The 13885-nt window shown below is 49.9% G+C and overlaps 6 protein-coding genes across 6 annotated transcripts; all 6 read left to right on the forward strand.

Annotated features, from left to right (window-relative positions):
* Positions 1 to 173: 173 nt before the first annotated feature.
* Positions 174 to 743, forward strand: PtrM4_033010 (uncharacterized protein; the record flags this gene model as incomplete). Its single annotated transcript, XM_066104025.1, has 2 exons — positions 174 to 485; positions 642 to 743. 2 exons carry the CDS (start codon positions 174 to 176, stop codon positions 741 to 743), a joined length of 414 nt encoding a protein of 137 aa, XP_065966227.1.
* Positions 744 to 1522: 779 nt separating this feature from the next.
* On the forward strand, positions 1523 to 5689 carry PtrM4_033020 (Arp, Ankyrin repeat protein; the record flags this gene model as incomplete). The annotated part of the gene is made up of 2 exons (XM_066104026.1): positions 1523 to 1867; positions 1922 to 5689. 2 exons carry the CDS (start codon positions 1523 to 1525, stop codon positions 5687 to 5689), a joined length of 4113 nt encoding a protein of 1370 aa, XP_065966228.1.
* Positions 5690 to 7185: 1496 nt separating this feature from the next.
* PtrM4_033030 (uncharacterized protein) lies at positions 7186 to 7539 on the forward strand (the record flags this gene model as incomplete). The annotated part of the gene is made up of 1 exon (XM_001939135.2): positions 7186 to 7539. The coding sequence occupies one exon, from the start codon at positions 7186 to 7188 to the stop codon at positions 7537 to 7539; it is 354 nt and encodes a 117-aa protein (XP_001939170.2).
* Positions 7540 to 7611: 72 nt separating this feature from the next.
* On the forward strand, positions 7612 to 8031 carry PtrM4_033040 (uncharacterized protein; the record flags this gene model as incomplete). Its single annotated transcript, XM_066104027.1, has 1 exon — positions 7612 to 8031. The coding sequence occupies one exon, from the start codon at positions 7612 to 7614 to the stop codon at positions 8029 to 8031; it is 420 nt and encodes a 139-aa protein (XP_065966229.1).
* A 958-nt stretch (positions 8032 to 8989) lies between these two features.
* PtrM4_033050 (uncharacterized protein) lies at positions 8990 to 9946 on the forward strand (the record flags this gene model as incomplete). Its single annotated transcript, XM_066104028.1, has 1 exon — positions 8990 to 9946. The coding sequence occupies one exon, from the start codon at positions 8990 to 8992 to the stop codon at positions 9944 to 9946; it is 957 nt and encodes a 318-aa protein (XP_065966230.1).
* A 148-nt stretch (positions 9947 to 10094) lies between these two features.
* Positions 10095 to 13295, forward strand: PtrM4_033060 (uncharacterized protein; the record flags this gene model as incomplete). Its single annotated transcript, XM_066104029.1, has 3 exons — positions 10095 to 10668; positions 10821 to 13168; positions 13230 to 13295. 3 exons carry the CDS (start codon positions 10095 to 10097, stop codon positions 13293 to 13295), a joined length of 2988 nt encoding a protein of 995 aa, XP_065966231.1.
* Between the last annotated feature and the right edge of the window lie 590 nt (positions 13296 to 13885).

The following is a 13885-nucleotide window of genomic DNA, read 5'->3' on the forward strand; positions in this document are numbered from 1 at the left end:
TCAATCCGCAAAGAGTGCTGAAAGATATCCCGAGACCTCCAGTCGAAGTCGCTATTCAGGAAGCTACCGTTGCGAGCACTAGTACGCTTGATGTAATGCTTTAAACACCTATCACACCAGTAACAACAGAAGCGCTTACATCGTTGCATAACGTGATTAAGCAAGACACTAGCATGCCTAACGAGACAAGGGGTCGCATACAGAAGCTCGCAAATGCTGCACAAATCTCGTTCGCCGAGCGAGCCCTCCTAAAGGACCGCAACCGCTTTCTCTTTAAAATCAACAACGAAGCTAAGGCTCGTAGGTTGACCAGGTCCATCGTGCTAGGAAAGGCGAAAGTAATGAGTTTTGAGGACCTAGAAGAGGCGAAGGTGAGGCGTGCCGCAAAAGAAGAAGCTGCCGCAAAGAAGGCGCACCGTAGTCGTAAGCGCAAGGGTCCTGCACTAGAAGCGGACGCAGGTTCATCGGTAGACAAGGGTGAAACAGTGCGAGTGAACGAAGCGCCGCAACGCCGTGGAGGGCTCCGGTAGCGCGGATGTACTAGGAAAACTCTAGCTCTTATGGCTCTGCTTCTAGAATGTCATGTTTAGAGCTTTATCTTATTATTATGTGCCTTCCCTTTGCTGCTAATCCACACTCAGCACAGTCGCAATGCCGGTGTCTTCCGCGACGTCTCAGATCGACTGGTATTTGCACTGCGCCTAGTCGATGTCGTCTGTATCCGCATCGCCTTCGAAGGATAGTATGAGCGAAGATGATACGCTAGGCGTAGGCGATGCTTTTGGTATAGGGCGATCTAACAACCGCCGGCATCGTGCTGCGTGGCTCCTCTGAAGATGGATGCGCAAAGATTCGACTACAGAACATGTAGCAGTGAAGAGACACTCCCGTTGCGGCGACGACCATGCGAGGTGCGCATCATGTGAGCCCAGGGACAGGAGGCTTTCCGCTTGCCGAGGGCATCACCCAGCACGGACCGCGCTCGAGCGGCAGCTCAGGATGATTCAGCGCAGATGGGCCTTCTGCGACATCCAGAGGTATCCACCGTCAAAACGCTTCAGTATTTCGGGTCGTGCCATGACTACCGAGCCTACATACGTAACACTTATCACACGTTATAATGTAGACCGATCTTCGGTGTTCAGACCTGGCCCTAACAAGATGATACGGCCGCGCCGCACCAGCGGAGTTGCGGCTGAGATGCGCAGCCATGTTCAGCTTGATGCGCAGCCCCTCCACCTGTCTTTCAGCCTGATCGTGGGCATTCCATCCTTCTTGTTCTCACGTCGTTGCGCATCGCTTGTCGCCTCTGCCACAGTCTGAACCCTTAGATACTGGCTCGTCAGTCGCTGTTTTGAATCCAGTCTCCGGCAACCCTGGTGCATGCGGAGCAGTCTCCAGGACCACCTAACCAACCTCTTTCCTCTGCACCCAAGACGGCTCTTATTTACAAAACGGGCAGGACAACGCTGATGTAGGACTACGCTACAGCTTGCTGTACTGCAGCTGTTTAGCAGGAGTTATGTCTAGCGCTCTGGCGAAAGCCTCGCCCTTGAAGCCTGAGATACGCCTCGCTCAGGCTATCTCCGAGTTCGAAGCCCACCTCTCGCATGAGCAAAAGTCGACATTCCGAACACTGAGGTCGCAGTCGCTCTTAACAACACCTAGCCCACACGATGTTATGCAGCTAACGGCTGAGGTTGATCGTCACACGTCAAAGAAGTTTAGCAGTGCATGTTTCGGGCCTCGGTTTACTAACTTCCTTCACGGAGTTCAACAGTTCGCTGCTCTTGGAGATGTTGTGATCGGAGGATCGCAGAACTTGCTAGCGTGTGGCGTGTGGTCGTTGGTGCGCATGTCGTTATTAGTTAGTGCCCCTCGTCTTGCATTATTGTCGTAGTTAGTCACTGATACACTGCAGTCGATCGTGAACCTTTCGAACTACATCGATAAGCTGTCCTCGCTGTTCATGGACGTCGGCCGCTCTGCTCCGCGCTACCAAGCGATTGCCCTACTATACCCTCGATCTACGAAGCTACAATCACACCTCTCTGAGTACTTTATCGTGGTAGTTAGCTTGTGTCGTTACCTGTTCAATTTCGGTCAGAAATCGACTGTCCAGCAGTTTGCGTCCTCGCTGAGCGATGCGCACTTGAAGACCTTCCAGGCGGACCTTGACAAGTGGGCAACTTCCATCAAGGGGCAGATAGACGTGAATGAAGCTCAAGAGAGCTCTGGTTTCAGGGCTTTGACCAGGGAAACGTTCAAGTCTGCCTCATATCAGCAGAGACTTGCAGCCAACATGCGAGTGCTCGACTTTTGCTCCACGTACGATCATGAGATAGCGTGGAAGCAAATTAGAAAGGCTGGTAACACATCCTTTTACAGGCAACAAGCAGAGTACAAAGAGTGGAGAGATAGCTCGCACCCTAGCACACTATTGTATAGAGGCAAGTTGGGCTCGGGAAAGTCAGTGTTGCTAGCCAACATTGTGGATGACCTCAGCCTCTCAACCGAGAAAGCCCTACCCTTGGTAGCATACTTCTTTTGCAAACATGACATTCCAGAAAGTCTACAGGCACGGACGATCATCGGCTCACTAGCACGACAACTTCTACGTACTGTTCCAGATCTTAGCGTACCTGCTAAGAATTGCGAAAATACTCACACTATAGGCGACACCAATACAGCGCTCGAAACGCTCTTTCGGGGCTTTCCCTCCGATGTCAAAGTATACTTCGTGCTTGACGGCCTAGACGAATGCGACAATGAGGAGAAAGAGACGTTGGTGCAGGCAATCCGGAAGATCCAGGTGAAGCTAAAGGTCCTGGTCTGTGCTTCTTTCCGAGAAGAGCCAAACAATGGCCTGCAGTCGATTACTAATCAACTCTTGGCCACTCGCGCTGTCTTTATACCAGACGACAACCCAGACATTGACGCTTTTATCGAAGCAGACCTTGAGCGTTGTCTTCGCCAAGAATGTCTAACAATCGGAGATCCAGCTCTAATCTTGGACATTCAAGATGCTTTGTCGAAAGGCTCGCAGGGAATGTTTCTCTGGGTAGCTCTTCAAATCCGGTCTTTGTGTAGTATGAAGACTGATCATGCTATCCGAGAAGCACTAGCAGACCTGCCTAAAGATCTCTCGGAGACGTTCGCTAGGATCCTACGGAAGTCGGGAAGCTCGGATCCAGCACTCCAAGCAAAGACGCTGCAGTCTGTGCTTGCGGCTTATCGCCCTTTAACGACGGACGAGTTGCGGGAAGCGCTGAGCGTTACTCCTGGAGATGCAACTTGGGATCCTTCTAGAATCCTAAATGATGCTTATTCAGCACTAGCGTGCTGCGGATGCCTTCTTGCTGTTGATGAGGAAGAGCTCACCGTCCGAGTTGTACATCACAGCGTCAAGCAGTACGTCCTCGATGGGCTTAATGGCGTAAAGCATATAGGCTTTTCGTTTGACGAGGCACAAAGGATGTTGGCAGACACTGTTGTCACGTACCTAGGCTATGGCGTCTTCGGGACTGAGCTATCGAGAGTCAAGGTCCATCCGATGGTGGCACAATCTGCACCATCCAAGATCGTGCAAGCGACTATTGGTTCGTCAAGCACTGCTCGTTATCTTGCTATAAAGTTGCTTGGATCAAGAGGGCAACAAGCGTTTGATGTGAGCAAAGCTCTTGCGGACGCGCGAAGCTCTCTTAGCTCTAAGCCAGAGCACGCATTCAGATTCTACACTTATGCAAAGACCTATTGGCAGGACCATGTATTTTATGTATCTGGACATAAAGACGCCATTTTCAAGCTTTGTTCAAAGCTGATCTACAGTCGTGCGTCTGAGCTTAACAAGGTGGACAAAGACTACTGGACGCGTTTCCAATGGGCTGTCGAGAATAGGAACGGGAATGTTCTTGTGCTCTTATCCCAGGCTGGAAAGATCGACTTGAATGCAAGGGACAGTAGAGGATGGACGCCGCTGATGCGGGCGGCAGAAGGCGGGCATAGAGACACTGTTGAGGTGCTGCTTAGCGTTGGCAAGGCTGACGTTGAGGCGAAAGACAGCGACGGGTGGACGCCGCTGATGCGGGCGGCATTAAGAGGACACAGTGATACCGTGGAGACGCTCCTTAGCGTTGGCAAGGCTGACGTTGAGGCAAAAGACAGCGACGGATGGACGCCGCTGATGCGAGCGGCAGAAGGCGGACACAGAGACACCGTTGAGGTGCTGCTTAGCGTTGGCAAGGCTGACGTTGAGGCGAAAGATAGCGACGGGTGGACGCCGTTGATGCGAGCGGCAGAAGGCGGGCACAGAGACGCCGTTGAGGTGCTGCTTAGCGTTGGCAAGGCTGACGTTGAGGCGAAAGATAGTAGTAGATCGACGCCGCTGATGCGGGCAGCATTAAGAGGACACAGTGACACCGTGGAGACGCTGCTTAGCGTTGGCAAGGCTGACGTTGAGGCGAAAGACAGGGACGGACAGACGCCGCTGATGCAGGCGGCGGAAGGCGGGCATAGAGACACCGTTGAGGTGCTGCTTAGCGTTGGCAAGGCTGACGTTGAGGCGAAAGATAGTAGTAGATCGACGCCGCTGATGCGGGCGGCAGAAGGCGGGCATAGAGACACTGTTGAGGTGCTGCTTAGCGTTGGCAAGGCTGACGTTGAGGCAAAAGACAGGGACGGACGGACGCCGCTGATGTGGGCGGCACAAAACGGGCATAGAGACACCGTTGAGGTGCTGCTTAGCGTTGGCAAGGCTGACGTTGAGGCGAATGACAGCTGGGGATGGACGCCGCTGATGCAGGCGGCGGAAGGCGGGCATAGAGACACCGTTGAGGTGCTGCTTAGCGTTGGCAAGGCTGACGTTGAGGCGAATGACAGCTGGGGATGGACGCCGCTGATGCAGGCGGCACGTGGCGGACATATAGACACCGTAGAGGTGCTTCTTAGCGTTGGCAAGGCTGACGTTGAGGCGAAAGACAGCGACGGACAGACGCCGCTGATGCAGGCAGCATATGGCGGACACAGAGACACTGTTGAGGTGCTGCTTAGCGTTGGCAAGGCTGACGTTGAGGCGAAAGACAGCGACGGACAGACGCCGCTGATGTGGGCAGCACTAGACGGACACAGAGACACCGTGGAGACGCTGCTTAGCGTTGGCAAGGCTGACGTTGAGGCAAAAGACAGGGACGGACGGACGCCGCTGATGTGGGCGGCACAAAACGGGCATAGAGACACTGTTGAGGTGCTGCTTAGCGTTGGCAAGGCTGACGTTGAGGCGAATGACAGCTGGGGATGGACGCCGCTGATGCAGGCGGCACATGGCGGACATATAGACACCGTAGAGGTGCTGCTTAGCGTTGGCAAGGCTGACGTTGAGGCGAAAGACAGCGACGGACAGACGCCGCTGATGTGGGCGGCACAAAACGGGCATAGAGACACCGTTGAGGTGCTGCTTAGCGTTGGCAAGGCTGACGTTGAGGCGAAAGACAGCGACGGACAGACGCCGCTGATGTGGGCGGCACAAAACGGGCATAGAGACACCGTTGAGGTGCTGCTTAGCGTTGGCAAGGCTGACGTTGAGGCGAAAGACAGGGACGGACAGACGCCGCTGAAGATAGCGGTACGCTACAAACGCAAAGATACGGCTGAGGTGCTGCGTTTACATATGAAAAGTATGTCAAGGGCATAACTATACTGTAAGCATTCACGGAGAAGCAGCCATAAACTTCAGAAATTATTTGGACAGCTAGAAAAAGCCTACTTCGACGCTTACTTTAACAGCTTTCAATATTATAACTACAGCATAACTTATCCTTCTAATCGGACAGCGCGCCAGTGCTCGGCTGTCTGGGTCCATGTCGCTAGATGCGGCGGAGGTTAACAAAAGCCTCACTCTCGCCTTGCTCACCCTTGACTTCTAAGAATAGCCAGAAGGCGCAGCGCGCGTGGAGAGAAGCGTGGAGAAGCATGCGCCACAGCTTAACCTGTTCTGTAACAGCGCAGGTATACAATGCAGGCCGCTTAGTGTATAGTACGCGCTTTCTTAGCGTGCGGAGAATTCTTGCGTAAACAGGGAGGCCTGCACATCTCCGTGGATAAATCTGGAGTAGATGTTGTCGGTCGCTGCAGGTCTTCGCACTTTGCAAGCCACATTTTGACACAGTAAGTTACACCCTAGAGCCTCCGAAGTGGCGATTAACCTAGGGTCCGACAAGAGAACAGGGGTGCATCGTTGTCGAAGCTTCCGGCAGTGTTGAGGATATGTGTGTAAGTATGCGCAAGACCGCTGTAATTTTACTGTCTAATCCTGGCAACAGATTGTATCCTTATTAAGGTATACCACTGTGCTTATTTGAGTTTTGCAGGGCAGTTGTTTGAAGCGTGGTATTGCTTGAAAATTTTCATGGTTCTGCGCGGTGGGATGTTCTAACCCCAGGGAGGGAGGTTACCGTAGTCCCCTTTGTTCAAATCCCCCAAACGTGACAACGCGACAATGCCATCAAAGAAGTGTACGCAGCGGGCAGCACTCCACACAAAGGAGTGTAAATTCATGGCCTCCAGTCAGTGGGTGGTTTTCAACTTCTAGTTACAACATTTTTTCCATATCTATCCCCCGCAATGAATGTTATCGCTAGCCGACGCGCTGAACTCGGCGTACAAGAGGTTATTTTGACACGAAAACAAGCTCTAGCTAAAGTCTCGTCGCGTCAGAAGAATAGAACACGTAGAATGACCGTGCAAACGAAACGTAACAAGGTTTGTAAACTATCGCTCCATCGCACAGGCCAATGTTACTACCACTTCTCAGCATCGGATGGCGTCAGAGCCAACATCAGTGGCCGATTTATGCGCTGCAAAAGAAGTCTACCCGAGAAACAAGTGAGGGATTTCCACAAGAAAAGAGCCATGTTTTCTCGCTTGTCGCATGAATTGCTACCTGGTGATATTGGCGAAAATATGCATCAAGATAAGCGAACTGTAGAACCATGGTTCGATTTGTGGTTTCACAGGTATCCCTGGTTGGGAGGACTTAGTTCACCCACGAGGCTGTTAGCATTGTGCTACAGTTTTTTTACGTCATAGTAATATCACTATCTTCATATAAATTCAGAAATGTATTGCGGCTTTTCCCCCAGTCTACTCTTGAATTTTCTTCGACAATTCAACTTTTGCGCACACCACGCCATGGGAATATCACCGATACAAACGCGGGACATCGCTGCAGTATGCGAGGCCCTATCCGATACCAAGAGCGAACCTCGCCAAGCTTCAAATCCTGCCGGCGCTGCCCAGCTGGATTCATCCCACTTGAAACCCGTTTCAGATGCTCAATCAATTGCTAGTGGCGGGATTACTGAGGCTACCACCGAGCTCCTTCAGAGGGTCGAGTTGCAGATGGTCCGAGAACAGGCCGAGTATAACAAATACGTGAAAGCAGCAGACAAGGTGCTCGGTTTGGAGCAATCTTTGAAAGCTGCTCCTCATCTCCAAGGGCCCATATGCACAGTAAAAGGACCACACCACTGCCTTGTCCTATAATCGGACTCCACAAGCACCTGCATCAACCTCGAGCACCGTTTCTGGAAAACCCAAACCCCGGAATCCCCAGCTATGAAGGTAGGCATCTATAAGGTCAAGACTTTGAATAAGCGCGTGCGAACTTTTTGGTTTATCAAGGGTTCCAAGCTGGGCAATGGACCGTCTGGACTCCACACCTCGATGGATGCTGATGGCGTCACTACGGAGCATGGTTTGCTTGCAACCGAAGCAGAGACAAAAGACGAGCCTAAGGACTCATGGGGCCTGCTGCGCGAATATCTTAGGCAAATTTGCCGAAAAGAGGTAAGAGAACGTGCAGAGGAGCAGGATCGTGCTAGAAACTGTAGGGATTGGTGCATCGGTATTAATAGTGTTCATGGGGAGCTCTATGACAGATTTTTGCGCTTTGATACTATGCCGCCTTTCGACCTAGAGCCTCTTATAAACCTGCATGTTAAAGGCCATAGGTTTTTGAGCAATATGGCTTCTTGAATGCTTGCTCTAGTAGCACACGTTTCCTTTATTTTGACATCTATACGTTGGTATGCAGCAAACCGTTATAAGATTGTTTAAGGGATCGATTAGACACACTTGTCACTTAATAGATATAAGGTGTTGGAATAACACCTTAACTGCTTTTTTGTACTGCTGCTACAAACACCGCGTCGTGAAAATCTGCTCACATGGTTGGCAAGCGAGCGGCCCACCCAATGTTACGAACCTAAGGAGAGGACACAGTGCAAGATATGAAGGGCAGAAGGATGGAGACCTTGTCGGAATCCCTTCTCAGACAAAGGCGTACAAAGGTGTACAAGGACCAATGACGTAAGCCTGCCCCGCATCCCATAAAGCTTGGCGGAACGCCACCATGGGACATGTCACGTGTGTCCCAAGGAATCCCACGATGTACCACGATGTCCCACGCATGGGACAGTGTAGGACAACGTAGGACGTATAGGACATAGGACATTCGTTAGTATATAACAATAGGCAATGAGCCCTTACGGTTCATTGTGTTCAACTTTGAAATCTAAGGATTAGTACTTGATTCTCAACTCCCCGTATATTACATCGATCTACCAATCGTGCTATACACCCTCGTGTCCATCGCATCACTCTATCCCCGAGAACCAACCCAAGATCATCTTCGGACGACCTTCACACTTTGAACACCCTCAAGATGAGTGACACCCCGATGAACACACCTAACGAAACTTCGTCAAGCCGCACCAAGGTGGCCAGACCCGATCTATTTCACGGCGATCGACACAAGCTCGAAGACTGGATTCTCCAGTTCGATCTCTTCTTCAGGTTTGAAGATGAGAAGGTCGACCCTACTGATCGTGGACTGCTCATGGCAAGTTACATGCGAGGAACTGCCGCCACCTGGATCAAGCCTTACCTCAACAAATACATGGACGACAACGATGACGACGACGATATTGAACGAATGTTTGAAGACCATCCAACCTTCAAAGACAAGCTTAGACAGCAATTCGGAGTCATCAACGAAGAATCTAAGGCAGATCGTGCAATCCAACAGCTCAAACAAACCCAATCAGTCGCCGACTACGCCAGTATCTTCCAGGGACATGCCCTGAAGACCGACTGGGACGACAAGGCATTAAGGGTTATGTACCGACAAGGACTTAAGGAAAGAGTCAAAGAAGAGCTTATGCGAAGCGGCGTGGCAATCAACAAACTACAGGATCTCATCCGAGAATCAATTCGTATCGACAACGCACTCTACGAATTGCAGCAGGAAATCCGACCGATTAGAGCCAACCAGTCAGTGCAACGCACAAAGGGACGATTCTTTAAGAAGAAACCAGGATATCGGACGACACCTGGAGGTGTTGTACCCTCCGCCGGTAACAACTGGCACGACCCTGATGCAATGCAACTGGACAACATCAACAAAGGCAAGAGTTTCGGCAGGAACGACAAGAAGAAGCCGTATAACAAGAAGGAGATCACTTGTTATAACTGTGACAAGAAAGGTCACATGGCTAGGGACTGCCACAGCAAGAACAAGGTGGTTAGACAACTCAACGTTATCCACAAAGCAGTACCCACTGAGCGACACGAGACATGGAATGTCATATCTAAACCAACCATCGAAATCAACACGCAGGAAAGCGTTTTGGGATTGGATAACCTCACACTCGTGGAATCAGACTCAGAAGAAGAACAGCCCACTTCGGAGTACGACATGCTCGAAGATGAGTCCAAGGACTTAGAGGCTACGGAAATCGACCAGACCAAATTCGGCAAGATGGCCACGTTCGAAGAAATCAACAGGCCATCCACACCTTATGTACAGGAAGAAGAGTTCTACAAGCTCGCAGGACAAATCAACCAGCTACTACGACACCAGACTCCGCAACAATCAATCGGATCGGCATGATTGATTCCTATCTAGGTTAAAGGCTGCCTAATGAAGTAATTCTTTAACCTATATAGGAATCAATCATGTCAATCGATTGATTGTTGCGGAGTCTGCACGACACCTCAACAAGGCTAACATCGAGTACGCCTGCGAGGAACCCAACATTATGGCTGCTATGCGACAAGACTTCTACCGATTGTCACTAGAAGTACAACAAAATAAGGAAACCATTTCAACCGAAATATTGAAGTTCCTACCAACAACATGGGAACTAAGCTGGATCGAAGACGCAATTCAATCATGGGAAGAACCAACGTTGCCAATCTCGGAAAAAGAGAAGCAAGAGATCTACGACGAACTCTGCCAGACCAGGAACAATTGGAAGACCTTCCAACACGGCCACAAGAGAAAGGCCAAGGACATCAGTAGATCAAAGGAATACGACTACTGGATGGACCCTAGGAACCCAGAACACGAGAAATTATCATGGGTTACATGCATTCACGACCATTGCAGAGTACACTACTCGGATAAGTCCGGATCAGGATGGTTCCCAGAAGAAACCAAACGATCGTACCGCTGCAAGTGGCAATTCTTCGACTGCAAAAACGACCTATGCCCAATACATTTATGGGACAAAAGGGAAAAAACATACTTCCCAGGTCACGACAACCCCGAAGAAATCGATCAGATGCAAACAGTATGGCTAAAAGAATACGATGAAGGAGACGCTTGGGAATGTCAACAACCCAACTGGCAAACGTGCCTTAGCAAAGAATGCGACCTTCATGCGATAGCCAAAGGATTCCATGGATTTGGAAATCAGGCTTTTTTAGGCCAGCACCCGGCCCAGAGCGGCCCGGCAAGGAGATTAACTCAGTAAACTCCTTAGACCTCATCAAGCTTCAGGTGAAGCTTGAAGGGAGGTGGATGAAGGCATTAGTAGATTCGGGATCACAAGCCAACTACGTTTCAGCGCACGCAGCGTCTTCAGCCGGACTGAAGCCGCTACGGAAACAAGAAGCTTACCCACTACATGTGGCCAACGGAGAGCCAATGCCAGGTGAACAAGAGATCACCCACGAGGTCAGACAAGTGACGCTCAACATCCAAGGACACCAAGAGAAGATAGACCTAGATGTCTTCGGACTAGCTACCCACGACATCATATTAGGACTTCCATGGTTACGAGAACACAACCCACGGATCGACTGGAAGTCGAAGACGTTCTCATTCGAGTGCTGTGGAACGGACGCAACCACAAGCCAGCCTACGCATTGTCAGAGTACGATGGTAGATGAGAGGAAACTGAATAACATCGCAAAGAAAAAGCGAGCCTCGACAAAGGACGGCCTTAAGAAACAAGGGTCCGACTCAGCAGACGCCGGAACGGAGCCACCGGGTCGACAGACTAGAGTTTTGGAGAAACGCGCAACTCCTAAGATCCCCGCAGAATACAAAGAATTCGAACATCTATTCCGGGAAGTGGCAGATGAACAAGCATTGCCAAAGCACCAACCCTGGGACCACAAGATTGTCTTACAGGAAGGAAAGAAACCGACTTTCGGCCCAATATACGGACTATCGGAAAAAGAATTGAGCACGTTACGCGACTACATCAAGACAAGCCTAGCAAAGAAATACATCCGACCATCGAAGTCACCAGCAGGATATCCAATCATGTTTGTCCCGAAAAAAGACGGAAAACTACGACTATGTGTAGATTATCGCAAGCTCAACGACATCACAATCAAGAATCGATACCCCTTACCGAACATTACAGAATTACGGGATCGATTATCTCGCGCAAAGATCTTTACAGCATTAGATCTTCGAGATGGATACCACCTGATTCGCATAGCGAAAGGTGAGGAATGGAAAACGGCGTTCCGATCAAGATACGGACACTACGAATACACAGTTATGCCGTTTGGGCTCACGAACGCCCCAGCAACATTCCAAGAACTCATCAACAACGTGTTGAGAGCACATCTAGACATCTTTGTCATAGCTTATCTAGACGACATTCTCGTCTACTCCGAGACTTTAGAGGACCATGTTGAACATGTCAAGACGGTACTAAGGGCCCTTGAGCAGTTCAACCTCCGACTCAAACCAGAGAAGTGTGAATTTCACAAGACTAAGGTCAACTTCTTAGGCTATGTAGTAGGAGCGGACGGAGTACAAATGAGCGAAGAAAAAATTCAGGTTATCAAGGATTGGCCAACACCGACAACAGTTGTACAGATACAGTCCTTCTTAGGATTCTTGAACTTCAACCGACAGTTCATCAAGGACTTCTCAAACATCGCCATCCCTTTGACAAAACTCACAAGAAAGGACGTACCCTTTAAGTGGAGCAAGGAAGCAGAGAACGCATTCCAAACGCTTAAGAAAGCAAGCATAGAACCACCATGCTTTCGAATATTCCAAGCAGGACACCCATTACGCTTTGAGACCGACGCATCGGATCTCGCGCTAGGCGGATGCGCAAGCCAATTGCACGAAGGCAAATGGCACCCCATCGCCTACTACTCTCGCAAATTCTCAGGACCAGAAGAACGATACGACGTTCACGACAAGGAGCTACTAGCTATTGTCGCATGCTTACAACACTGGAGAGTATACGCAGAAAGCTGCTCGGAACTTACGATATACACAGATCACAAAAATCTAGTGAACTTTACGACCACCAAAGTACTCAACCGCAGACAAGTAAGATGGTCAGAACTACTCGGACAATACAAGTTCAAGATTGTGTACACACCAGGAAAAGAGAACGGCAGAGCAGACGCTCTCAGCCGAAGACCAGATATCGCAGGCACCAAGGAAGTCATCGACACCGCGATACTTAAGGTTAACAAGGACGGATCGCTAGGACCAGCAAAGACACTGAACGCTATCCTCCACATCGGAAACAATGTACCGGAAGAACTGCAAGAAGCAATTATTCAACAACACCACGACGACCCTGTACACGGTCACCCGGGCATTACCAGAACAATGGAACTCATCAGACGCAACTACGAGTTCCCAGGAATGAAGGAAAAGGTTACCTCATTCATCGCAAAATGTGCAGAATGTCAGAAGAACAAACACGACACACACGCACCTTACGGCGAGATGCAAGCATTAGAGCTACCCACAGAACCTTGGGCAGACATCTCTATGGACTTTGTCACAGGTTTACCAGTCTCAAGAGACCCAGCGACAAACATAGGATACAACGCAATACTCGTTGTAATCGATCGATTCACCAAGCAAGCAGAGTACATCCCGTTTAGAAACGATTTCACGGCAGTACATCTGGCTCACATCATCAACGATCGAATCATCAGACATCACGGCATCCCAAAGTCAATTATAAGCGACAGAGACAAGCTCTTCACTTCAAACTTTTGGACGACACTTTTGGCCGCGATCGGTACAAAACGCAAGCTATCAACAGCGTTTCATCCGCAGACAGACGGACAGACAGAAAGAACGAACAGAACCATGAAAGCATATCTCAGGATATACGTCAATCATCAGCAAACCAACTGGGTTTCGCTTCTGCCTATGGCACAAATGGCATACAATAACAAGCTTTCAGAGTCTACAGGACAAACTCCGTTCTATGCAAACCACGGAAGACACCCAAATCTCTTTACACGCACACTTCCAAGCCAGAAAACGGAAGCAGCTATCGCCACAGCCGAGGAGCTGAAGGCAGTACATGAGTTGCTACAGAGCAAACTCGAGACAGCACAACGACAAAGCATTTCATATGTCAACAAGAAACGAAAAATGGCACCTCAGCTAAAGAGGGGGGATAAAGTTTATCTACGCACGAAGAATCTTCGCACGAAACGACCAAGCAAAGGACTCGACAACGTCAAAGTCGGACCATTTTTGATTCTCAATCGGAAAGGACCAGTTACGTACACACTCGACCTTCCACCAGACGCTAGAATACAT

The sequence above is a fragment of the Pyrenophora tritici-repentis genome, chromosome 1 (assembly GCF_003171515.1).
Source record: "Pyrenophora tritici-repentis strain M4 chromosome 1, whole genome shotgun sequence".
NCBI classification, from domain to species: domain Eukaryota; kingdom Fungi; phylum Ascomycota; class Dothideomycetes; order Pleosporales; family Pleosporaceae; genus Pyrenophora; species Pyrenophora tritici-repentis.